The following is a 25125-nucleotide window of genomic DNA, read 5'->3' on the forward strand; positions in this document are numbered from 1 at the left end:
ACACAGTTTTCTTCAGACAGACAGACACACACACACAGAATTTGTGTATCGATGTGTTATACAGATGACTTTGGTTGTTATGTCTGACCTCCAAGTGGCCAAACGTGGCTTCAGAAAGGTGAGGCCAAGTCTCTGGATTAGTTTGACACCAAGCTTCCTCAGCATGGCCTGGCTGCTCTCTGAAAGATTCTTCTGCTCCAGACATTGCAGGATTGTAGGCGCTGGAAACAAATAGGACATCCATATTATCTGTTGTAATACTGTTATAACAAATTAATTTACACACATATATATATATATATATATATATATATATATATATATATAGATATAGATATCTGTCTGAGGGTTCTGCCTAAAAGGAAGTTTTTCCTCGCCACTGTCGCACTGTTGCTTGCTCTGGGGGAAACTACTAGAACTGTTGGGTCCTTGTAAATTCTGGAGTGTGGTCTAGACCTCCTCTATCTGTAAAGTGTCTCGAGATAACTCTTGTTATGAATTGATACAATAAATAAAATTGAATTGAATTGAATATATAAATATATATAAATTTGTCTGGCTAGAAGCTAAGAAAAATACATTAATATTTTTGTCGGAAATATTTCTCACTATGTTGAAAATCACGTAAGCTCCAGGGTGACTGGACAGTCTGTGCATTGGATAGCATGTCAAATAAAATCATAGATTATATTCACGTATGGGAAGACTCTGTTTTTATTCATTTAAAGGGAAATCCCTGTGTGTCTGCATTCAAATACCTGCGGCGTAGGACATTTAGATATGGATTTGTGAAAACAAATAATGATGTTACCACAGGCAAATGCAACGGAACAGACTGCAAATGTTACAAACGTGTTTCCTTAACTCCTGTTCAGGAAATGATGTGTCTTCCCTTTGACCTCCACAGATTAGAGAGCATAGTGTTAATTCATTACTTTGCTGCGGATAACAGGGGAAAGGGAACCTACCATACTGTAGGAGGTCATCTCTTTTTCCATGTTTGAAAAGCTTTGCCTAGGGGATACAAATAAGATGACCACATCAATCGGAGATACTGCAGTAACATTTGAGAAAGAATCACACATTTTCTATTGCATTAACAAACATAAAAAAAACAAATTCATGCTAGCTCATTAATTAAAAAAATTATTTTTGTCTTTAAACCTTGATTTTTTTTGCATCACTTTATACTCAATCTAAACACAAAAAAGCAAGTATGGGTCTTGCTGACTGAGCACACAGAGCCAGTTTTGACTGCCCTAAGGCTCACACATAGGCTGGAACCAGGTTCACGTCACAGACATTAAGTACAAAGAGACTGTTTCTAAACATGTTATGCAAGTTTATGTGCCAATAATACATGTGTAATGTTCTTGCTTGAGGGCTGCATTACAATACCTTAGCTGACAGAAAGGGACTTTAAAATACTCTCAATCATTAATAGCGATTTACAGTGAGAACATGTGTATTGTGAGAGGCATCAAGGTGGAAAAGTGGATTTCTCTTGAACTAAGTACCCTCAATGCTGATGACATTTCATGACGAACCGTTTAGCTTAAAGTCACTTGAAACAGCAGATCCCACACACGCAGCAGGTGCATTACACACCTGCCAAAACCACATTAGGTTTTGTGTGTGACATACCAGTCATGTCAGCTCTTGTAAACTTCCCTTTGTAGGTTTTAATACAGCAGTGCACACAGATTACACTGGTTTTAAACCTACACAGACAGGTGTGCATGCAGCAGGTTTGTGTTATCGGTGAGTATGTGTGTTTACCAGAGACTGCAGGGCACCATCCAGCACCATAATGTCTCTCACTGACTGGTCATTGGTCTGGGATATGGTGGTCAGGCTCCAGTCCAAAAAGTCTCCGAGACGCTTCTGTTTCACATCAGGGCGTGTCATGAACCTGTACAGTCATGTACAACAAGACAAGGTTTCATGCGGTTAAACAAATGCAGACACCAATAAGTCAATTAAAGAATAACCTTGCCCTCTATTGGCCAGACAAGTAATTACAGTTCTAGCTATCTTGATTGTATTTTGTGTTTACTGCTAGTTGCCACAATTTTATAGATTCATTTCAGTCCTTCATTGTGAAAGGCCATGCTTTACCCAGGCTTTACGTAATAGACACAGAGTAGACATCTGGGCTTGATGTATGCAGTTTAACTGATACAACTTACATCCTACTAGGGTATTGAATGCGTACTGTTTACTTGTAGTGGAGTAATTTCAGTGTGGTCTCAAAAGGATCTATGAATACTTCTTCTACCACTGTTCCCAGGGTACCATTGGAACAGTTCCATGCTGTCAACAGCGATGACTTGACCATTTTTTTATATTTTATTGTACTGTATGATTGGTAAGGTTTTCCACAGGCACCACCATCGCAATTTTCCCTGAAGGTAACACGATTGAGGAAGTAAACAAATACTTTATTAAATACGTAGCGTCAAATCGCTTGATGTGATTTCTCATCATTTCAAATTATATACAGTATGTATCTATATGTATCCTATCACCTTCACTGGAAAATGATCTGGAGCTTCAAAAATATCTAATGGCTACTAAAGTTTAAAAAATCTCTTCAAGCTTTTATATTATTACTATTATTATATATTATATATTATTATATATTAATGTTATGTTTTTTTTATTTACAAATGGTATTGTTTACATTAGAGTACCTTTGGTGCTATTTGCTCTTATTTATTTACATTGTTTTTGGTCTGGTGTCATTCATTGTTGATCATATCCTTCCTGAATTTGTTTTGTGTAGTAAATAAGTCCAAACACAGCTATGACTTTTATTTCAGCTGCATAATACAATATTCATAGGGGGAACTTTACTTAAGGTTAAGCCCTGTTTTAATGTTTTAAAAAGAAACTCAACATTTCCTCATTTCAAAGAGAAATGAACAACTTACGTCATGGTAGCTAAGAAACAACTTGACACTGAGTTCTCCATGGTGCTGACTTCATCAAAAGAATAACTGAATTTCTGTTCATTACAGTACTCTTCATACCGTGAGGGGATATTTAAGTTTTATTATATATGGCATTTCAATACAATTAAGTCAGCAAGTCCAGTTAAAAGTATTGAAGAATGGAAACTTAGTTTTGTAAAACTGTATTATTGTTCCATTGTTTCAAATTGTGAAAGTGACATATTTGGATTCAACAAATAAAATGAAAATACTATGCAATTACTTGCGTGGTGTTTGTGCACTTACTTTGATACCAGTACAGATGCCGCATCCCTCGGACTATCACAGACGAGGAGATAAGACTGAAAAAAGGAAAAACTAAATCCGTTACTCAAACTGTAAAATGGCACTACTGTGGAATATCATACCATTCTTAAACGTTGGAATAACTACAAATAAATACACAAATATTACCGGGGCTGAATAAAATTCAGTTTAGATATTAAGATTCTGGATTATATTCTTAATGGATTCTCTTTGGTTGCCTCAGTTTTGATAGGGAGACGTATTGATGATATGTTCCTTTTGTTGATGTAATTATGGACAAAAAACTGACTCAAAAACAGCAGAGGGTGCTCTGTTATAAGTTACTCTTTACTGCTGTCAAACATTTATACAGTGTTTTCACATATTTTTGAGGATCCACAAATCCTGATAACAGAACCAAGCCATCACGGGGAGCGATACCTAGACATACAGACCAATCTCTTTTACATAAAACAGTAATCAATATGATTACCTGTGCTAATGTCTTGCTGCTTCGTGCAGCCCTGCATGGCTCACTGAGAAAGCTTATGTGTTGCTCTAGCTGTCTGTATAGTTTAACCTGTACTAATGTCTTGCTGTCTCCTGTTGCTCTGGTCTAAAATCATCTGGCTAAAGGACTACAGACTAACACTGGCACATTTAATGAGATGTTAATTAATGTGTGTTGTCCTTTATAAAATAAAGAATAAGAAGAAGAATAATAACAATAAGAAGAAGAAGAATATACTTAACTTGCCTTTGCAATGGCTAAAATACGGTCCATGGTGGGCTCTCTGGCCTTGCCACTATCTGACTCCAGATGACCATCCAGACGATAAAGGTCAAAGGGTATAAGGCAGGTCATGGACAGCCACAACAACAACATGTAGCGAGTTTCCCAAGTCTGGAATGAGTAGATGGTAAAAAATATATATATATATATTGTTAATTGTTTGATAAAGCTAACAACAAAAATGTTATCAACTCAAACATGTATGAGGCAAATGCACAAAGGTGTAATTGTGAAAGCCTGGATTATAATTTTGTCACTTTAATGCCAGTCTTACCTCTGAGTCTTTGGGATCCTGCCTGGACAGCAGGTCGAGAACTGGCTGGACATCTGCAACCTCATGGGGAAGAAGCTGCATGAAGATTTTATAACCTCTGACCTGCCCAGGGAAAAAATAAAAGAAATACAAACATCGTGGAGACTATGGATCAGGTTGTATAATACGTAGTGCAGTCTGGTGGGAATTCACTGACGTAGCAGCCAAGACACCTAACGCAAACCGGGGTACTTTGTTTTTGACTGACCTTACAGATGATGTAGAGAAACTTAAAGCTCAAATGAACCAATGAAGGGGGAGACTTCTCACTCCTCACAAACTCCAGTATTATGTTCAGCATCCATTCTAAAACATAATTAAAATTAGTTTATAATGAGCCTCCAGACGGTACTAATACAGATTGAATTTAGAGTTATAGTTATCATAATGTACCTAAGTGTGGGTCCAGTAGATGAGGCTGCTCTTGATATCTGTTCATTATCACTGTGGGAGGAAATGGGCAGTGTGGTTAAATGCGAATAAGCTAAAAACCACCCACCTAAAGCACTAGTTACAAACTGTTTATTTAAGGAATAATTTTCTATGTGGATGACTGTCTCACCTAAGAACCTCTGTGTGGCGGACTCGCTTGTCATCGTGCTCCCGTGAACCTCCGGCAGGCTGGAGAGGAGAGCTCTGGTCTCGCAGCTCTCACCGAAGCCCCCCAACACGCACGTTTGAACAATGGACTCTCCTCCTTCACCACCGGGACATTCATTCTCTGTCTCCGATAATGCCATTGTGCCAGGCTTCTACTCACTAACGGTGTCTTTGTTGCAAAGGCTACTGTTACCGTGTTTTGTTAACAGTTATGAATACAGACTGTATGACTCAGTTAGCTAACGTTAGCTAATATTAGCATTCAATAATGCAAAAGAAAAGGGACGGATCTGGTTTGAGAATTAGTTTAGCTACGGAACGACCAAATTCAACCAATTACATTTACGATTTGGACTTGGTTTAGAGGGTAATGATGTGAAAAATGACTGCAAGTAAAGTGAAAACAATGTCACTCATAAAGCCGAGGCACTAGTCTCTATGTAATGTTTTGATGCCCTGGTGCATGGATGTGTGGCTGTAGACTGTGTGCTCGCGCCCCGCCCCGGTACGGTAAGCGAGAAGGTTCCTACGTTTCGCTGGAGACAAAAGAGAAAGCGCTTTTGTTTTTTATTCTTGAAATATCAGTATTGGATATGTTGAAAAAATAACTACAACTTGAATAATCAAAACAAACTCAATTATGCTGGAAATTAATTATTAAATTTAAAAAGTATCAACAGCATACTATTACATTTTTATTAATTTAATTAACAATTAACTAATTATTTAATGTAATAGTAGGCTATCTACAGCATACTATTAAATGTAATAATTAGTTTCCAGCATGATTGACCACAAAAACCAGACAGCACAGCGGATTGTCAATTTATTAATTCTACTGGGGAAATATCAAATCCACAAAGTTAATTTCTCAAAGTCTTTTAGATTGAAACTTTTAGGCATTTGAAACTTTTAGATTGCATTCTGGAAATATGTTGAGTCTATTCAAATTGTAAAAGTTTTTATATAGTTGCTAGATTGATGTAAATAATCTACTGTATATTTATTAAGCATTGAAGTGGATAAAAAGTAAAGAAAAGTAGCCTAAGTTTAGACCTAACCTACTTACAAGTTTGAGGTAGCCTAATTTATTTAACTATTGTTTTACAATAATAATACATTTTATTTATATAGCCTTTTTCATAGTACTCAAAGATACTTTACGACAAAACAAGCATTAACAAAATCAAGTGAAACAATGAAACCAGCAACTACCAGTAGATGAAATGCAATATCCTTTTAGGTTGTAGGCTAATCTAAAAAGGTATGTTTTGATCAGTGATTTGAATGTGAGCTGTGTGCACTGATGTAGTTTTATGGGTAGGGAGGTCCAGAGGGGGAAAGCTCTGACAGTGTCACCCCATGTTTTGGGTTTTATGCTACTTACTTCTACCCCCCTTCTATAAATATTTTAGTTATTTGACAGCTAGTTTTCTGATCCAAATTTTAAAATATGATGCTGGCATGTAAATAGATTAAACTACCAAAGTATGAAAAAACATTTAAAAGTAGCTCAACCGAGACCAGTTATAACATTTAACCCATGTTCCCGGAACAACGGAATTCGAGTCAAAAACTGACAAAAAAATGACCTTTTTGTCCCTTTTTCAGACTTTTTTTTTGTCTTCACTAACACAACTAGTTTTACAGTAATTTTTGGAATTCACGGTCAATAACCTTCATTTCCTATAGAATTATACCTCATATTTGAGTTAAAAAAAGCAGAAATTATGAATAATTTTGACTACTAGTTAAGATCAGAGGAACGTACAGATGAGTTTACTCAGGAATGAAAGTGACCAATTGTAATTGCAAAGCGTTGTATGGAATCCAATCCCTTTTTGTGTGGTAATTTGGTTAAAAAGAAACCCTCATTTCAGATATAGATATGTTTTAAAGGGGTCCAATTTGACCCAAGGACAACAGGAGGGTTAATAGTACTGTTCATGTCAATCCATCAATGATAATGGTCTAATAATATAATAATATAATGCTGAAAGGACCCATTTTGACAAACAAATAATGATACTTTTGATACTTTGAGTACATTTGGCTGATCATATTTTTATACTTTTACTTAAGTGACATTTTGAATGCATAACTTACTTGTAGTATTTTTATATTGTGTTACCTATACTTTTAATTAAATCAATTATTTCAATAGTTTGTCAACCACTAACAGTTGCCAAGTGTTTGTTATGATGCATTGCAGAGCTGTAAATTACTGGTTCAATGGCACAGCATGTACCATTGTATTATGTCATTTCAAGTCAAGATCCTAAAAGATTGTGATTAAAACATTAATGCATAACAAAAACATTGGTGCATCAAAAGCTGAGAGTAATAACAGTCCGGAATATGTTCTAATAAACTGCAAATAGTAGAATATAAAACATACACATAACATAATTACACACATATAAGCAAAGTAGCAATATGATTATGTTTATGTTACTACAGTAAGTTGCATTTGAGGCAAGGTATACAACAACCTGGGGGAAGTTGTTTTGATAACTCTGGGTCAGGGGGTCAAACAGTGAGAAAGAGGGGTGTAGAGTTCTTTATGATGATGAAGGTCTTACAGTCTGATTTACTACTGTTTTCATACCAGATACATAACACCTACAGCAGATCAGGACAAACACTTTGGTTCATTTCAGGATTCATTGTTGGCCAAGCAAAGGAAAGTAAATATATAGAATCCATGAATGCCGAAACATTTTGTATGTGTGTATTATTTTAGTCTGTGTGACATCAACAGTCAGGCTATTATGGTGTAGATATAGTATAAAGTAATGCATTGACTAGGAAAATCCAAAAATCCAGCAGTGCAATTGAGTTGGATGGTGATTAAATGCAGATAATGAAAATGTGTAAGGTTTTGATTCATACCAAAGCATACTCAACTTGCTAACTGACAAGCGAGCCTGATTGAGAATATCCATATCACGTTGCTTGCTCTTCCACGTGCAGAAAATGTTTAAAAAAAATAAAAACACAAGTTTAAGGTTGGTGCAGAGCGGAGGGTTTGGTGTGTGGTAAGCCTTTCTTTTTTAAACAGTATTGCATGTTAAGGTTTATGTTTGATGGCAACCTACACAGAAGTCAGTGTCGAAAATAGAGAATTTAAAAATACAACTATAAAGTATATATATATCTTTGTTCAAACATAGCATTTAAAATAGTAATTGAAAGATGTGGATTTTGTATTTCAAATTTTGGAAGCAGGTTGGTGTAGGTAGACACGGGGTATACATACTTTGTTATGTTGATTCTGTATTGTCTACACAATAAAACAGACATTACAATGTTATCGTATATGTTTAGTCTCTCCACATTATTTTGGTTAGTTATCATCTGTCAATATATACATAAACATAAGACTGTTAAGATTTCTACAAGTAAATGTGAGTGCAATTATTTCATTAGGTTCTTCATAATACTTATTGAAGAGCCCCTGTAGCCACCACCAAAGTGGTTCCAGTGATTCAGATAGTGGAAGAGTTGGTAAAGCTGGTTTCTCTTTGCAAAGCCTGTTGCTTTAGGAATCTTGTCATGGTAAGCAGAGTAAAAAGAGCTGTTGAAGCCCCCAAACATCCCTGCAATACCCAGCTCATACTCTGAATGACCATAGAAGGAGGCTGGGTCAAAGATGACTGGGCCCATCGTACACTCTGCTGCGTTGCCTCCCCATAGGTCTCCATGGAGGAGAGCAGGGACAATCTCTACATCTTTGAAAAACTGAGGGATCTTCAGCTGTAAATAACAGAAACAATATGTATGTTGCACTGCCATATCATTGATACAATCATAAGTAAAATATGTTTTATTTCTGATGGGGAAAAGAGGGTGGGGTGCACCTGTAGCTTAGCCCACAATTCTATAGCTTCCCTGTCTCCATAAGCTTTCTCCACCATGTTAAGCTGGTGCTGCAGCCTCTGCTGGGAGTAAAAAGTCACCCAGTCATCCTGCCACTCATTTTCCTGTGAAAGTAAGGGAAAAACATTAATGCAGTAAACACAACTGTGACATTTCAAAGACTTAGAGACTACATACATGTACTACATACAAATGTACTACCTCTGATAGACTTAAACGCACTCCAGTCTTGTCTAGTATGCAGATACGAACCTGTGGTAGATACCCACAGCATGTAGGTACACTGAAGCCAAATTTTTCAACAACAGCCAACTCTGATTGTCCAGCTCCTTTTCCTGTGTACAGTTATGTAGAAAATCTAAATGAATCAGCAATAACCCCTAATTTAAAATGTGAGAGTTATTCAGTGTAGTAATAGCATAGAATGAGCAATGTTTTTGTGTATGTACAAGTAGCACAAAAAGGTACTAAAGTGAGGTTAAGGTTATTACCCACTGTCTGGTTCTCTTTATTAAATGTATCCAACTGTCTCTTGTTGTGAATATGCAGATCTGCCAGCTGCTCTCCTAGTTGCTTTGAGTACCTACACATTGGATTGGGAAATAATGAATTTTATTAAAAAAGAACAAACTACATACTATATTTTACTTACTATAAACTAAACACTACACTATGTTCACGCTGCCCTCATTTCTACGGAAACAGTTCTAAACAAATTCTATAAGAAAGCTCTTACTTGGTAAGACCTCTCATGTCCAGATGTTCCATTACAAGCACACATCCTCCTGTGTCAAGCTCAACCACCTTGACAGGCTTGGGGACTTTAACAGTTTCTGTTTTTAAAATGGCTTCCAAACTGGCCATCTCACCATCAAACATCAATTTGGCCTGAAAAAAACAAGAAAGATTATTGTTGGTTGGTGACTAGTGCATAAGCACAGCCCTAAACTAAATTGCATGTAAGGGAATAAGTAATTATATTGTTTTTCATTTCGTAACGTGTGCACAAAGTTCAGTGGCAATTCAGTACTATCAGGCTTTCAGAGGTTGTAGCTAGCGGGTACATATGGTCTGCCAAACACCAATTAAAAACATGTCACTATAATTAATTAAAAACCAAAAAAATAATAATAAAATACCTCGCTTTTGTGATTTATCTTCACAAACACTCTCCCAGTGTCGGTATCATAACTCTGACCTTCGCTGATACACCCACCACCTGAGTGACCGGTGGACTTCAGCATGGCTGTTCCCAACTCTTTCTTTAACTTATCTTCCATGGTTATTTCCCACAGTGGAATTAGAGCAAAGACGTATGGAATTATAGTAGTGCTAATACTAACAACGCAGTGCCAGAAGTGTAGGGGGCGTTTCGACTACTTCCGTCGTGTGAACCAACGAAAAGTCATGCTCAGGAACGATCATCTTGTTTTTCTTCCGTTATGTTTATACAGGTGTAATTGTAACCAATCAGAATAAAGACTGAAATGACGGATTACTTCTTCGTCCTATCACAGCGACATAGCTTAGTCATGTGAGCGTCTCCATGGTTCCGCATAAAGCTACATGCTACCACCTTCTGCAACTGTCTATGGCTACCACTCGCTTTGCTATCCTTCTGCTGGAAAACTGAAATGAGCAACAATGACATTTGTCTGCTTCTTGGAGCAACTGGCGTCGGAAAAACGTTGTTGTTGAAACGTCTACAAAATATCCTTTTAGCAAAGTTGAATCTTTTGAACTAGAACTAAAAAAAAAAAACTACGTTATTCAGTACTGTTAAAATTGTTGTGTAGCTAGCTAGTAGTTAGTTAGCAAGCTAATTTAGCCCGATAAGCTGCTGTAAAAGCTAAGAAGCAATAACTTATTATATACAATAACCTATATATAACCACCTAGCTAGCTATTAATATATATGGCCACTGATATCGGTCATGTACTTCTGCACCAGTTTGAGTACAAATACAGTTGCAAAGCAATATTTGTAGACATGCATAGCAATGTGTTTAATAAGTGGCATTGTCCTACAGGAAATAGTTATTCACACTGTTTTAATTTACATACCCTTTGAAAAATTATAAGAAACTGCCACTTATAAATCTGGCCAAGTATAAAACTGAGTGTAATATTATATTAAACTTTCTTTTGCCTCTGAAGCTGATGAACTGTCATTATGTGGATAATTTTCCTGACAAATGGGTACAGCTTAGCTTGCAAGGATTAGGTGAACTGGGGGAACCGTCTCTTACTCTGCCGACAGTAAGTCATGTTGAAAGGTGGTCCTAATGAGGTCAGTTTCAATGATGGGCCGTCACTGTAATCTTTTTTAAAATTTCCACAGGTAGGAACCAACCTGACCGACCTGACACTAAAGAAGAAGAAGAAGGTTACATTAAGAGAATTGGGAGGCTGCATGGGCCCTATATGGCCTAGTTACTTCAAAGACTGCTCTTCTGTCATTGTAAGTTTTGTGTGTACATGATGCATTTATTTGCAACATTTGATGGAGATAAACAAACTGATTGTTGGAATTATTTGAGTAAATGTGTTGCTCTTTCTATTTTATCATAGTTCATGGTGGACTCAGCCAACATTGCTCAGATATCCTCCTCCTGTATCCAGCTGCTGTCAGTACTCTCTGCTGAGCCTCTGCACAGTGCCTCTGTTCTTATTCTTTTCAACAAGAGGTGACTCACGTACACATACACGTCAATCCCTACACCTACTTGCCATACCTGCAAAATGTCAGAAGGTTGAATACAATATGTAGGCTATCCAATATCATTATTTAGTATCTTGGTGATAGCTGTTCATGACATTGTGTATTTTGTTTTTCTTTCCAGAGACATGCCTTGCACTATGAGTCTCATAGAGATAAAGTCGCTGTTCAGAATGGACGATATCATAGCATCTGCTACACAGCCAATCACATCACTGGAGCTCAGTGCTCGCTCTGGACAGGGACTCCAGGAGGTGCTGAGCTGGCTGGAGTCCATCATAGTCAAGTGAACCATCATACGTTTGTTCCTTATAAAGTGATGCTACCCTCACAGGACTTTGAATGATGACTTGAAGCCTTTTGGCATGAGATGGCAGTATCCTCAGTGAGCAGACTGTTTACGCACATTTTTTAAGAGAATTTAATGATGTGTTTAGTGTTGGACCCACTGAAAAACCGTTGCTGTATCTTTGGTACAATGTTGGTAACTGTTCATATGGCTGAATGAGATATATTAGCGATGCCATGGCAGGATGGAATGATTTTTTGGTTGACTATTGTACCATTTGTGAAATCAACACTACTGCAGGGTCTTACCTTTGGTTAACAATTGGTTATACTAGTCACTTTTACTGATTAATCTCTGTACAGATGAATAGTGAACTGCTGGGATTCATCACTGACTGAAGTTTGATTCTCATGCTACCCAAAGTAAGGACTACAAAATAAACTTTTGCACTTCAGTTTGAACTACAGGTTAAGTGTGACAAATATGTTAGAAGACCTTGATTTGTCAGAGTAGTTACTGTAAGTGACGCAGCATAGAGGTAATAAGTTACTACCAGCAGGGGGCATAAAGTGCAAAACAGATACTTCATCTGGTACTGGGTGTGTGTGCCTGGGTTGTGAGGATTTCATATAAATGTATTGATATCACAAGAAATGAGAAAATACAAAACAATAAAACCAACTGAGGATGAAGCAATGTTCCAATCATACCCTTATATTTGATAAAAGTCATTGGTTAACAAGCAATGAATAAAACTCATGATTCATACATTTTCTAATGTTTCCTTGCTTGTAGCGAATGTTAACCCATTTCCAGTCCTCCCAAACTAAAATTTCATTCAATTAACCCCAGCAATTGATTTTACTAGTAAAATCATGTAGACACTGATGTTGCTCATCAGTTTAGGTCTAACAAAAGCTCCACATTTTTTTTATATTTGTATGTGATAGCAGCAGTAGCCAGCTAAGCCAGTTACATAAACATGTGAGTGAGCAGGGGACTTGTTGATTTTCTTTCCTGAATTAAATCTGCAATAGGTCATGGCCTTAAAGAAGGTGTATATGATGCTAATGGTTTCTGATACAAAGGTGTTATCTTTTTTAAACTCTGTGATGGCATTCATGACAAGATGAGCAGGACATATTGTTGCATGGAGGAGCAGAACCAGCTTGCATCAATCTAAGGGTTACTGTATTATAACACAATATAAAACAGCTAAGAATAGGGTTTTCATACATGTCCTTTGTGCTGAAGTTCAGTCTGTTAGAGTTATATTTCAAAACCATAACCTAAAGACATACCCCTTTTTTCTTAGATACTTTTTCCAGTTTAGTTCATCCTTACAAGAAAGGGTTCTGACTGTTCTCTGCAGCCTGTGATCCTTCAGTGCTGGCTGAAGTGAAGGGCATCAAGGGCTCAGGGAGGTTCCCTGGCAGGCCCAGACCAGGCTGGGTGGGGTGAGTAAGTGACAAAGGGAGGCTGGCAGGCTGGTGGCTCACAGGCAGGGGCAAGGAAGCACTGTATGGAAGAGAAGGGCCCTGGAGAGCGGTGAAGCTGGAGCCCATTTGATTCAGAGTTAATTTGGGTTGCTCAGTTTGGAATGGATTGTTGGGTGAAGGAGCACTGAGGCCTAAACAGAAGAAAAAAAACGGTTTGTGTTAACAAGTTAGTAAACTTAGATTTATCAACATAGACCTGATTAATGTAGAGTTGCAGCTATCAAAGCACACACTTTCTTGGTCAAAATGAGTGTTGCATGTACAGTTCAGCCAATAATACAATACATACCTAATAGGAAGGGGTTTGTGGTCTTGGCTGGAGGATTTACTGGAATCAACCTGTCGAGGTCTACCAAAGAAGCTGCTGTGGGGCCCAGGAAGGCCTCAGGTGTCCGGCATGTACGAGGGCTGGGGGCAGCCAGGCTTTCTCCAAGACGTGATAGATCAAATGGCTCAAGACTGTCCTCCCTTTGCCCATTCACATTCACCTGACCTCCATCCATGGCCTCATCAAACAAATCCCCGTCTAACAGCAGAAAAAGAAAGAGTTCTGACATTGCAACTATGTAGGATATAAAGAACCACAATGAGAATAGTAAAATTAATTTATTGTGTACCCGAAGGGCTTCCAGATCGGGGAGGATGTTCCCTCACGGCTCCCTTGAGTGCTGAGAACGGATCACCTCCTGAGGAGGCTATAAACAAACCAAAATACAATTTAATTTTATTAGTTTAATTATGTTATTTTTAATTGTTTTTGTGGCTCCTATGTATCTTTTGCTAAGCTGTATGAGGGCATTTATCACCTGCGAGGTTGCTCTTCGGGTCGACTGGGGGCTCCCATGGTGGAGGGGGGCTGGTGGAAGTTGGCGGTGCCATCCAAGGAAGATCTACTCTTGAAGTGTTAGTGCTGCCTTCTTTAGTAAAATAAATAAATAAATAAATAAAGGGAATTAAAAAGAAAGGCTCCTGTTCTAGCAAGTGAACAGAACAAATTGTATTGTAAACATGAAGAATGCGGAGGTTTATTTCAAACTCTACACTTTATGGTATACCCCTGTGGGAAGAGCAGCCACCTGAAATGACTCTGAAAATGATTCTGAACTCAAACGATGTACATTTTATGACTATAATTCACTACATAATATTTACAACAATGCTTAAAGGAGAATTCCGGTCGATTCCAACACGTAGCTCTGTTGTTTGTAAATTTGGAGTGCTGTCACTAGAGTGAATAAGGAAACCAATCGGTGCTGCCTACAACGAGTTATCCTCCTGCTAGCGTTAGCACCCAACAGGCTCAAGTTTTAAACTTGTTTGTTTTTAGCTTCTTAACATGTTCAAAATGTCATTGAAAGTGCCTACCCATGTGAAGTGATTCTTTCTAAGTGAACACAGTAAATCTGACTGCAGCAGATGTTCAAGAAATGCATGAAAGTTCTGCTAATGTAGCTGTGTTTAGTTCCTATGTTGATACTGCAAGGAGTGCTTCAGGACCAACTACAAACTACAAAAGAGATACAAACAAATTTTAAAACTAAGCATATTTTAAGTGCTGTAGTACAACTAGCAGAAGACAAGTTATATTTGAGGTAGCTACCTTATTTAAACATTAAATTGATAGCCTACATGTTTTAGTTTTATCTCTTTTCTGTGTTGTAGTTTGTAGATGATCCCTAAGCTCTCTAACTGTTGTCTCAACCCCGGAACTAAACACAGTTGAATTAGCAGAACTTTCATGCATTTCTGTCACATCTACTGCAGTCAGATTTACTGTGTTCACTAGGAAGGTATCACCACACATGGGTAGGCCCTTTTAAAGACATTTTGAACATGTTTAGAGGCTAAAAACAAGTTTAAAAAGTGCCCTGTTTAAGCCTGTTGGGTGCTAACGCTTGGAAGAGGATACCACGGTGTAGGCACCGATTGCTTTTGTTTTTTTTCTCTACTGACATCCCTCCAAATATACAAACAACAGAGCTATGTGTTGGAATTAACCAGAACTCTCCTTTACACACTCTTGCTTTGGTCATGTTCATCTAACTCAGGGCTCACCCACGGAGTCCCAGGGGTCTGTGCTACCCGGACAAGCAGCTGCCTGTTGTGTGGCAGTCTTCCATAGGTTGCCACTTGGAGGCTGATCTAAAGGGGCAAAAACGTCTACCAGGTCCATGAAGGCGGTCTGACCACAAAAGCAAGAAAGAAATCTGTCATTTAATAGTTGTAAAACTTGATCAGACCAAATAATCCTGGCCATCATCATCATCATAAGGCATTATAATTTAAATTTTGGTCATTGGTCTTTAAATATATGTTCTCTGGGTAAGGGTTTAAGCATGAGAAAAAACAACTGTAAACTACAATGCCGGTTATATTTCATCACCCCCATTGAGATATTCCATACCCCGATATTTCATACCCCGCCTTTAGGCTGCATCGCACGTATGCTGTTCTCCACACCCAGCTGGAGCATTGACTCGTCTCCTTTGCGGCTGATTTGGTCCTGTCAACAGATACAGACATATGGATGCCTTTGGGGAGGAGAGCTTCCGGCAAAACTTCCATATTGTTTCTTCATTCTAAATTTATGACTCATCGACTGCTCACAAGCACAAAAGCCAGCTCGTATTTTTCCTAGGCAACGTATGACCCGGAGGTAAATGAGTACAATGGGCACAAACCAGAAAATTCTGTGGTCGGAAAGAGGCGAAAGCAGAGCATCTCTGTGATCTCTAACAGAGCAACTCTTTTGTGGCATATTGAGAGATGAAAAAAGGGAGGAAAAAGACAAAGAGTGAGACAGGAATTGAGAGTTGGGGTAAAAGGGTTACCAGAGATAATACAACAGAGTGATAGACTCATATAATATATATCTAATGAAGACTTTTTAGTGAGGAATTTAATAATGGAAGTTATCACGATATTGACATGTATGAATTAAGTGAATAATTTCCAGTGAGAAACATGCTGTCTTCAATTAGAGACTATAAAATTACAGAGTAGTACAGAGGAAACCAATGAGCTTGATGTGGACGACCAGAGGTACAGGATAGAACACAAAGCTGCAACCATGACAGTAGACAATGTTTCAAATATGGATGTTACTGCAAAGAAGCTGCACATTTTAAAACATGGATGCTTTACACACATCTTCCTCCTGGCAGCACAGAAGATCTTTACAATCACCACAGTTTCAACGTGGGCAGCCATGATTAGATTCACCAAATTAGTATCCAACCAACTGTCAAATACGGTCAGTCTCGGGTAAGACTCCCCTTCTGTTCCGGACTTATGGCGTTGAATAATGGCCAGCAAAGTGTTTCTGCAGAACATTATGATCTCACCATCAAGCTGACCTTTGATCTTTTGGATATAAAATGTTATCACTTCATAATTTTATTCTATTACACAATAGAATATAAAATTCTGTCCTAATTAGCATATGACTTATGTAACTTATAGCCAAACGTGTTTTTGCGAGGTCACCTTGACTTTTGACCACTAAATTCTAATCAGTTTATCCCTAGGTCTAACTGGATGTGTGTGCCAACTGGTAAAAGTTTCCCATGAGGCATTTCTGCGATATTGAGTTCTAAAGAACATGATGGATGGACAACCCAAAAATATGATGATGTTGCCCACGCAAAGGCATGAAAATAAAAAAAGCATACATATAAAAGATAAAGGTTGCGCACACTACGTCATTTAAAGGAGATATGTGATACTTATTTTCAGGTTCATACTTGATTTTTTTGTCTTTTGGGTTTCTACTAGATTCTACTTGCTTTAATGTTAAAAAAACATTATTTTTTGATTCTGATTAAACCTGAATTCGCCCTCTGTCTGAATATGCTCGGTTTTAGCAAGGGAAGCAAATGTTTCAGTCCCTATACTTGGACAATGGGTATCGAGTACTGATCTCTTTGCCCCCCCCCCCCCCCCCCCCCCCCCCCCCCCCCCCCCCCCCCCTCCAGTGACCCCAATGAACCCTACCTTCAGGTGCTCCTCCTTGCTCAGGCGCAAGGCTAACTGGAACTGGGCGTCCTCATCCATATCCAGTGCAGCAGGTGCAGGTTGGACAGGCTGTAAGAGGGGTTAACCCCAGAGGGAATGGTAATCAGTATTTGGTTCAAAGTGTGAATAATGCTTGGACAGGCTCACAGTACATTGCATGCAATTCTACTAGTGTCCCAGGCAGAGTAAAAGGTTCAAACCTTTTGACATATGTATTTCATACTACTTAACTAAGAGGAAATATTTAATTGTAAGTGGAACAGAACAATGAAGCCTTGTTTGATTAGTTGCTGGAGAAAGTTACATGGTCAAGGGTGAGAGAGGCCATTGGTCAAATGGCAGGAAAGTGAGTAGTACATGCAGCTGTTTCTTAGAAGTGCCCAGACATGGGCATGAGGTTGGTTTCAGGTACAGAACAACAGCAGATGTGCTAATAGGGCAAAGGGTACAGAGGAAGAATCATCCCTATTCCCAGCATACTTGTACCTTCTGGGTCTCCTCCTTGCTGAGAGTCATAGCAATCTGGAGCTGGGTCTGTTCATCAATATCCAATGTAGAAGATGGCTAGGATCAAGCAGGAAGGATTATGAGGAAGTCTCATCAAAGGGAATGCTTTATTTTGCTTGAGTGAGTCTTAAAGACTGTGTACTGTGTGGAGGAGTATCGCTATAATATATTCTAAGCAGAAGTCACAGAGGGCCATTACTGCCCTTGCCATGCAGACTAGGATGGGCTATGGATCAATGCACACATCCTGTCTGGCTTCTCACTCTTTCACTCGCAGCTGCCTCACTCTTCACAGTTCTCACACCGATTCATCGAGAGCCATTATTGACCACATCAGAGACAGAGTTGATGATATCACTTCTGGGAAATAGTGGCCTAGTAGACACAGGCAGTAGGAGTGCTTCCCAACCATGTAGTGTCCAAGCGTGTTTGTGTGTGTGTGTGTGTGTGTGTGTGTGTGTGTGTGTGTGTGTGTGTGTGTGAGTGTGAGAGAGAGTTTTACTTCAGCATTACAACATAAGATGTCAGCAGCAGGGCAGCTAAGAAGCCACTTTCTGTCAGGGGCATGTGCTGTAGGGATGAGAGGTTTGTGTGTGCTCAGTGTGTGTTATCTTAGTTAGAGGTACCTTTTCACTTTCTTCTCGGCTCATTGCCAGGGCCAGCTGCAGCTGCAGTTCCTCTTCTCCACTGGTCGTGGGCCGAGCTTGCTCCATTTCTGGAGCAAGTCGAGGAGAGGAAGAGGAGGCTACAGGGACAGAAGAGTATAGGGGATTAGAGGGTTGAGCGATGAAAGGGAAGCAGAGGGGTGCAGACAGAAACGTCAACAGATGGAAACAGATGGAAAACGAAGACTGAAACACTTAAGCTGATGATTTTTAAGGTCAGAAATGAGCTGGCATAGTTTTTGCGTGTTAATTATTTTCCAGTGCCTGTTGTCAAGGGCCTTTGCTGGCATTGCCTGCCTAACTCTGCCTGCACCAAGAACAATGGTGCGCCTGTGTTGAGAGTTAGGGTGGTGGAGGGGCAGAGGAATGGATGGGTTGGAGTGGGGCCCACCTTCTTACCCTGAATCCTCTGGGTGGGTTCCAGGACTCAGGTCCAGGTTTTCGAGAAGGGATGTTGGGGGGGAGGGGGGGCTGGCAGCAGACCAGTCTGGCTGTGGGTCACAAGGCTAAAAGGCGGCAGCAGGCCACTCGTTGGTAAAGTCAGGTCTCAGAAACTACTCATTTCCACCGCGCTGCCCCTCAATAGATAGAATGCTTGCAATTAGCTGCTGCCAATCTCTCGAGCCCCACACATGCCATTCATCAAAACTTTGTCCACTCCAAACACACCCTAAATCGCCAAGAGATCCACCCAGGGCAGTGCGAGAAAAGACCATGTGATTTTAATTACTTGCTATGATTCTCAAAGTGTGAAATTGCTACGGTTATCCAGCCTGAAAGCCGCCTCTGTTTGGTAAACTGAGGATGTATTTAAACTTAGAATTTTGTTTTCTGATGTATATGTTTTTCCTGCATATTGCAAACCATGATGCGGTTAAAGCATCACTGAACCACAGACCCAGCGGGTGGTAACTGTTGTTGCCGCATGTTTCCACTGGGACACATTCTGACCTAGAAAAGTATGCAGGGAACGTATATCAAGTGAAAAATGTACTGGAGGAATTTTGAAGGATTAGTACAAATAAAAAAGATACCATCTGTGGGCATGTCTCAGTTAACATGGAGAAAAAGGCACTTAGGCATCAAAGTAACAAGTGCTTTCATGAAGCCACAGCTGTGCTACTAACTTCTAACACCTTTTAATAAACGCCATACACCACACAGACCATGCAAATGCCAAAGTATATGTTACACACACCAGTCATACCACATTAACAAATGCTATATACAGCTACTAGATGCTCCACAATGCTTTCAAGTTTGAGCAGTTTACTGTAGTTGGTCAGTTAGTCAATGGCATCAGATGTCCTATCCCCAACACACTCACAAAGGTATTATCCAGCCACCTAAGCAACATCTGTGCAGTAGTGTAACAGATTGTACAGTATGAAAACATGGTTTTTAGTTGTGGTTTGTCACTAGATTGACACACTCAAAAACAGGGCCTCCTCTCTTTTGTAAATCCAGTTTAGCTGACACGACTGCAAACAGGAGAATGAAAGGAATGCAGGTAACCAACAACCAGTAGGGAGCAGAACTGAAACACCAGAGGACAAAAAGAACAATGAATAATGAATAATTGTTGGAATGCCCTTCTGGTATTAAAACAACATCTACCGCATTGAGAACGGATTGCTGACCAATCTCACAAACTGGACAGAGAGTAGAAATATATAACTGATAACTTCTCCATAAATTGCATTTTTCCCCTTATCAGTGGGAAATCTTAAGTGAGGAATGAGGAATACAAAGATCCTGTTCTGTCGTCTACCTTAATCATCAACAGGATCACATTTGAATGTATGTGATGAATTTGGGACCTGTCATGTGTTCATTCTTATTGATGACATTTCAGGTGTCATGTAAATAATTGTGTGGATGTCAGATATCCCAACTACTTACAATGAAAGGAGGATGGTGAGCCTCTGCATCTGCCCATCTCCTGTTCGTAGACCCGTGGCGCAACAGGCTGACTTGTGCGACGCCCTGGGTACGGAGGAGGCAGCGATCCAGAGCCTAAACCACTGGAGGCCCCCGCCATGCGCGTCTTGGTCTTCAGTGCCTGGCTCCTTTCCCTCTTCAGCTTTTCCTCGTCCTTCAGCATAGCCACCATATGCTTGGCCTTCTCCCGGACATTGACACCCTGGTCATGTCCATCTCGATCCATAAACTGAAAGTCTCTAAGTGTGTGGATGGTGTAAATGTTCTTCAGGCACTCCTGGGCCACGCGTTCGGCACCTGTTTTGATCAGGTAGTCCAGCAGGATCAGTGCCTTATAAACATGGCGCCAGTTTTTACCGTGGTCGTTGAGTCGCTTCCAGATCATACCCATAACCTCTGGGAAAGCCACTACATTCAAGGTCAAGTCTGCGATTTCAGACATGAGCGAGCTAGGAGGACCCCACGGATCGTTGGAGGTAGCTTCTCGGACCTTGATCTCGGCCTCTGTGTAGTTGTTGACCATGTTTTTCATCTGCCGGCGAAGCGATGAGGTCTGCATGATGGCAGTAATGTTTTTTTACAGGTGGCAAAAGACAGTCTAACAGCAGGCCAGCCCACTGTGTTGACTCAGGCAAGGTGGCTCGTTAGAGATCAGTGCAGTGGAAAAATTCAATGAACTCAAACTCCTATTGGCAACTTCAGCAACGTCCACAAGTGCGTTCCTGCTGGAAAGATAGGATATAAATTACCATATATATATTTGTATCAAATATTAATGGAAAGACCTTTTTATAATGTATTTTTTATCTTTATATTATACTTTATCTTTTTATTAGTATTGTTACTCCTTTTACGTACTGTTACCAACAGCACTGGTGACTATAGAGCTATTAGAGAAAATCTAAAATTACGATATTTTTGACCAAATACATCATGTCGATATTGTAGGGCTGACTATTGTTGCTTTCACAAAATATTACCACAATGAGATTTATGATAAATAATCATCAGTACCATGGATTTAATGACTAAGTGGATAAAGGCAAAACATAGAACAGCTAGAACAGTCTGGTAAGTTCAGAAAGTTACATCACTTTACTGTAATGCAGTCTTTAAAACTAGTAAAAGACAACATCTGTATCACAATAGTACAATATCCAAAATTTAAGACGATATCTAGTCTCATATATCGACGTTGATATGATATAGATGTATTGCCCGGTCCTACTTGTGACTGCAGCTGAACTTTCTCACATTTTCAATCAGTAATTGTACGTGGAAGGAGTAGAAACTACTCAGCCCTTTACAGTGATGTGAAACACAACACCTAGGCTCAGTTTTCCTGAAACAACTTTAAGAGATCTGTGTGAGTACATAAAGTGCATTGCTGATCCATAAGCTAACATAACTAGCTTGATGGCTATTTACTTGAATCAAATTTTCTAAATATTTTTTCATTCCCTTGAAAGCAAATATTAGTTTCAGACCCAGGGACTTCAACCCAACCTGCTGGTGTAAAACTCTGACCTGATTACATTATCACCACAGCAGCAGCTGGGCTTCAAATCATGCAAATACTTACAAAACTGTTACTCCTACACAGTTACACAGTAGTCCATCAGTCTCACTTTTAGTTTGCTGCGTTTTTTTCTTTATTTGACATCAACAATCAACACAATTTGAATGCAGGGTACAGTATCTATACCTTTGCCCTGGACATTGGACTGCTTTTCCTTACACAGGCAGTGAGTCAGTTACACCGATAAGGTTCCACTCTCAGATCTGTCTCATCTATTTGGCTAAGAACTGAAATACATAAACACACATGGTCAATCCCCTTTACTTAAGAGTGTTGTGTCAATGACTAAGCACTTCCAAAATATATTAAAAAGGGGGCTTTAAGTGAAATTTTGTATATAACAAAACTGATTGATAATGGGTGTTAAATAAAGGCATGTTAATACTATAGTAAAGAAAATTAAACTAAAAGCATTACAGTTGTAACTCTTAAAAAACTCAGCAGGCTGGACAAATACAATGAATTAAAGGTGACGGCTCTCTGTTGGCTGTTATCAGTCATACTATGAGATAGCCTCTGGAAATAGATTGTGAAGCGGTAGTAAGAGACTAAATGTGTGTGGCTCAGCTGACCACAGTTAAATCACAAGTGGTGACCATTGCAGGCCATTCAGTCCCATTATCTCCTGATCCATGGATCACTTGGCTAGAGTCTTTGTGGAGTCAGTTATAATGTGTCCTACCTGTGACTTCCTGTAAATGAAACTCAGAAAAGTGGAGGTTTTAATACAGCTAATGGCAGAAAGAGAAGTGCTGTAACTGGAGAGATCCAAGAGTGGCAGTTAAACCTTCCCCCCTGGCGAGATTTCTAATGTGGATGCCTCCGTTACTGCTGTAGGCTACTCACACTCATAATAAAAATACATTCATTTTGTGACCTATCTTTTTTTTTATACCTTCTACACATCCCGTCTATCTTAAGAAAATTAAGATTTCTCACACATCTTTAGTTTAATTTGTGACCTTGACATAGTAAACACTTTGAGAAGTAGCCTAAGTCCAGCTTGTCATTATGTCACAGACAATTGTCTGTTTTTATTGTCTGACTTTAGGTTTTTTCAGTTTTACTGTTAAGCACATTTTCTTGTTAGAAAAAACCCTACAAAGCCCATTATTTCATTAACACTCTTTATCTCCACTTAATAGGAAACATACTGTTCTTAGATCAGGCTTGCTCGCCCAGGTATGTTTTATTATGACCTACAGATGTGTGGTAAACATAAAAAAAAAACTGAAACCGCTGAATGAAAACACAGCTCTTGATTTAACTTATGTCCTTTTTGTCCCAAACTAGGACGACCGGAGCCATTATCCTACTGCGCGTTGCGTCAAATGGGATGGTCGGGTAGGTGAAGTATGAGACCGTGACTCAGCTATGCCTCCCAGTTTAAAAGTTGAAACCTCGATAGAATAAGAAGAAAACAGTAAACCGGAAAGACCCCCGATCCCCTCTGCTACCCTCTTACCTTCATGGCATAGCCTACCGCGCCAGTGGGGTCCCGACTTGGGAGAAGCTTTGGGTGGAAGAAGAAACGCCTCCGCCTATCGACGTAGGCTATCCTGTAGCTTTCGGGTAGAGAAAGGAACCAGAGTAAAAAGTATGTGTATATTCCAAGTGAAGGGGAAAGCCGTAGGCCTGTATGTGCACAAAATGAATCCAAAACTAAACCGCAGCGGTGCTGTTTTGTTATCAAACTTAGTTGTGTGTGCATTTCACAATCCAGGCTTGCAGATGGCACAGCCTCTTCCCCCCCCCCCCCTAACACACACAAACACACACTGACGCGCGCACACACACTAAAAATGGATGGAGGGGAAGAGAAGTGGGAGGGAGGCCTGCTCGGTGTATGCAGAGTCAGACTTTTAACCCTTTCACTACTTAAAGTAATAGCATCTGAGCTCCCTGGATCAGGTGATCAGAGCACACAGAAGAATCCCACACACGTGTAGCCTACCACACAGGCACAAAACCAAACAATTACAGAATATTTGGTGTAAGTCAAGACACACTGTTAGGACAAATCTGCTGTTACCCTGTCTCATATCACAAAAGAACAACAGTGATCCTACATTAAATTTCAGCAGATCTTTTCAAAAACCACTGCAATGTAAATGCAATATTTCAATATTACAGACACTACGCAGGCGGAAAGATATGGGATATCTTTATATAGTTTTGCACTACAGTATGGGAGTAAAATCAAATGCAGTAGGATGGGTCTAGCAAGTACCACAGACACTTATAGAGCTTGATAGTAACTCTTCCTAGCAGAGTGAGTGAACATCCCGGAGGGAGTCAACAACACACCACATTTCCTTTTCAGCAGCTTCATGGTTGCATCTCTGCTCTTTACTTATTTATCACAGCTAATGGGATGTTGTTAAGTCACATCCCTATGCATTATACAAGGCCTAAATATTTTCTGTAAAGGCCAACTTGGCTTGGATTCGGTCAAATACGCAAATTCATTTCTGCCAACTAAGCTGTCTGTATGAAAGTACAGAAGGTTCATATGGTGACGTCGAGTATGTAATGAATACGTAACTAAGGGGGAAACAGCCGAGAGGAGTGGGCCGGGTGGCTGGTTGACTGGGCAGGATATACAGGAAATACCAGCTCCACCTTGAAACAGCAAAAGCATGACTCTCGGAGACAACACAAGGGCAAAGACAGTGATCATAAGCTTACCAAGCAGAGGAACTGCCTCCTAAACAGGACACTCCAGGCTCTGTTAAAGGGTTCAAAGTATGTAGTGTAGATTTTCTTGTTGCAGCTCCCTGTTTAATTTTCATGTGACTTTCATTGATCAGGTCTATCAATCCCAATTCCATACCTCCTCCAGGACTCCTCTCTGTGCACCCTGTCTGTATTTCTACTGAAAACAGATGCCTGAACACTCTTTGTTTCCCAACAAAGGCCTGATGAGGTCAGTGCAGGGGGGGGGAGACGTTCAGGCAAGGCCTGAGAAAAGAAAGGGGGAGGAGACAGGACTAATAAAAACTACTGCACGGCCGTGATGTCATACAAGAGAGGTAATCTGATTTATTGTGTTTGTGTGCCAAAAAACCCACATGGATGTGTGTAATCA

General features: G+C 39.6%; 4 protein-coding genes across 10 annotated transcripts in view; 1 reads left to right on the forward strand and 3 right to left on the reverse strand.

Annotated features, from left to right (window-relative positions):
- The window catches only part of tbcd (tubulin folding cofactor D), a 28116-nt gene extending 22697 nt beyond the window's left edge, over positions 1 to 5419 (reverse strand). For 2 of the 3 annotated variants that reach the window (XM_034895294.1, XM_034895293.1), the window contains exons 1-9: positions 4908 to 5085; positions 4739 to 4789; positions 4554 to 4651; positions 4307 to 4408; positions 3997 to 4143; positions 3240 to 3295; positions 1780 to 1912; positions 969 to 1014; positions 89 to 221 (exon numbers count right to left, since the gene is read on the reverse strand). In XM_034895294.1, coding sequence (XP_034751185.1) covers positions 89 to 221; positions 969 to 1014; positions 1780 to 1912; positions 3240 to 3295; positions 3997 to 4143; positions 4307 to 4408; positions 4554 to 4651; positions 4739 to 4789; positions 4908 to 5085 — 944 coding nt within the window. Of the gene's footprint in view, positions 1 to 88; positions 222 to 968; positions 1015 to 1779; positions 1913 to 3239; positions 3296 to 3996; positions 4144 to 4306; positions 4409 to 4553; positions 4652 to 4738; positions 4790 to 4907 lie in introns of all 3 variants that reach the window. The other variant, XM_034895291.1, reaches the window with a different exon arrangement.
- A 2086-nt stretch (positions 5420 to 7505) lies between these two features.
- fn3krp (fructosamine 3 kinase related protein) lies at positions 7506 to 10209 on the reverse strand. Of its 2 annotated transcripts, none has more exons than XM_034895305.1 (6): positions 9964 to 10209; positions 9561 to 9712; positions 9316 to 9407; positions 9077 to 9159; positions 8806 to 8928; positions 7506 to 8701 (listed from the first exon to the last, which is right to left on the reverse strand). In XM_034895305.1, exons 1-6 carry the CDS (start codon positions 10102 to 10104, stop codon positions 8363 to 8365), a joined length of 930 nt encoding a protein of 309 aa, XP_034751196.1. In that variant the 5' UTR covers positions 10105 to 10209; the 3' UTR covers positions 7506 to 8362. The 2 variants fall into 2 exon arrangements, with proteins under 2 accessions (XP_034751196.1, XP_034751195.1); XM_034895304.1 differs by having other exon boundaries at positions 9026 to 9159.
- Positions 10210 to 10284: 75 nt separating this feature from the next.
- Positions 10285 to 12600, forward strand: arl16 (ADP-ribosylation factor-like 16). Of its 2 annotated transcripts, XM_034895307.1 has the most exons (5): positions 10285 to 10534; positions 11028 to 11083; positions 11166 to 11285; positions 11396 to 11511; positions 11668 to 12600. In XM_034895307.1, the coding sequence occupies exons 1-5, from the start codon at positions 10459 to 10461 to the stop codon at positions 11831 to 11833; spliced, it is 534 nt and encodes a 177-aa protein (XP_034751198.1). In that variant the 5' UTR covers positions 10285 to 10458; the 3' UTR covers positions 11834 to 12600. The 2 variants fall into 2 exon arrangements, with proteins under 2 accessions (XP_034751198.1, XP_034751199.1); XM_034895308.1 differs by lacking the exon at positions 11028 to 11083 and having other exon boundaries at positions 10341 to 10581.
- A 166-nt stretch (positions 12601 to 12766) lies between these two features.
- On the reverse strand, positions 12767 to 23798 carry epn3a (epsin 3a). 3 transcript variants are annotated; one of them, XM_034895299.1, is made up of 11 exons: positions 23503 to 23798; positions 20420 to 21183; positions 18479 to 18597; positions 17832 to 17909; positions 17325 to 17414; positions 15751 to 15834; positions 15387 to 15513; positions 14138 to 14245; positions 13949 to 14026; positions 13621 to 13857; positions 12767 to 13462 (listed from the first exon to the last, which is right to left on the reverse strand). In XM_034895299.1, exons 2-11 carry the CDS (start codon positions 21015 to 21017, stop codon positions 13173 to 13175), a joined length of 1809 nt encoding a protein of 602 aa, XP_034751190.1. In that variant the 5' UTR covers positions 21018 to 21183; positions 23503 to 23798; the 3' UTR covers positions 12767 to 13172. The 3 variants fall into 3 exon arrangements, with proteins under 3 accessions (XP_034751190.1, XP_034751189.1, XP_034751191.1); XM_034895298.1 differs by having other exon boundaries at positions 14138 to 14248; positions 23503 to 23797; XM_034895300.1 differs by lacking the exon at positions 17832 to 17909 and having other exon boundaries at positions 14138 to 14248; positions 23503 to 23797.
- Between the last annotated feature and the right edge of the window lie 1327 nt (positions 23799 to 25125).

The sequence above is a fragment of the Etheostoma cragini genome, chromosome 15 (assembly GCF_013103735.1).
Source record: "Etheostoma cragini isolate CJK2018 chromosome 15, CSU_Ecrag_1.0, whole genome shotgun sequence".
NCBI classification, from domain to species: Eukaryota; Metazoa; Chordata; class Actinopteri; order Perciformes; family Percidae; genus Etheostoma; species Etheostoma cragini.

Excerpts from the sequence above, each read along its gene's own strand:
- fn3krp (XM_034895304.1), bottom strand. The coding sequence starts at position 10,104 with ATGGAAGATAAGTTAAAGAAAGAGTTGGGAACAGCCATGCTGAAGTCC. Across the intron at positions 9,160-9,315 it reads TAAAGAGAACCAGACAGTGG|GAAAAGGAGCTGGACAATCA; the intron begins GTAATAACCTTA and ends AACTGTACACAG. Across the intron at positions 8,929-9,025 it reads TGCGTTTAAGTCTATCAGAG|GAAAATGAGTGGCAGGATGA; the intron begins GTAGTACATTTG and ends TTACTTTCACAG.
- arl16 (XM_034895307.1), top strand. The coding sequence starts at position 10,459 with ATGAGCAACAATGACATTTGTCTGCTTCTTGGAGCAACTGGCGTCGGA. Across the intron at positions 11,286-11,395 it reads AAGACTGCTCTTCTGTCATT|TTCATGGTGGACTCAGCCAA; the intron begins GTAAGTTTTGTG and ends ATTTTATCATAG. Across the intron at positions 11,512-11,667 it reads CTTATTCTTTTCAACAAGAG|AGACATGCCTTGCACTATGA; the intron begins GTGACTCACGTA and ends TTTTCTTTCCAG.
- epn3a (XM_034895298.1), bottom strand. The coding sequence starts at position 21,017 with ATGCAGACCTCATCGCTTCGCCGGCAGATGAAAAACATGGTCAACAAC. Across the intron at positions 15,514-15,750 it reads CGATGCAGCCTAAAGGCGGG|ACCGCCTTCATGGACCTGGT; the intron begins GTATGAAATATC and ends TTTTGTGGTCAG. Across the intron at positions 13,463-13,620 it reads CACAAACCCCTTCCTATTAG|GCCTCAGTGCTCCTTCACCC; the intron begins GTATGTATTGTA and ends TCTTCTGTTTAG.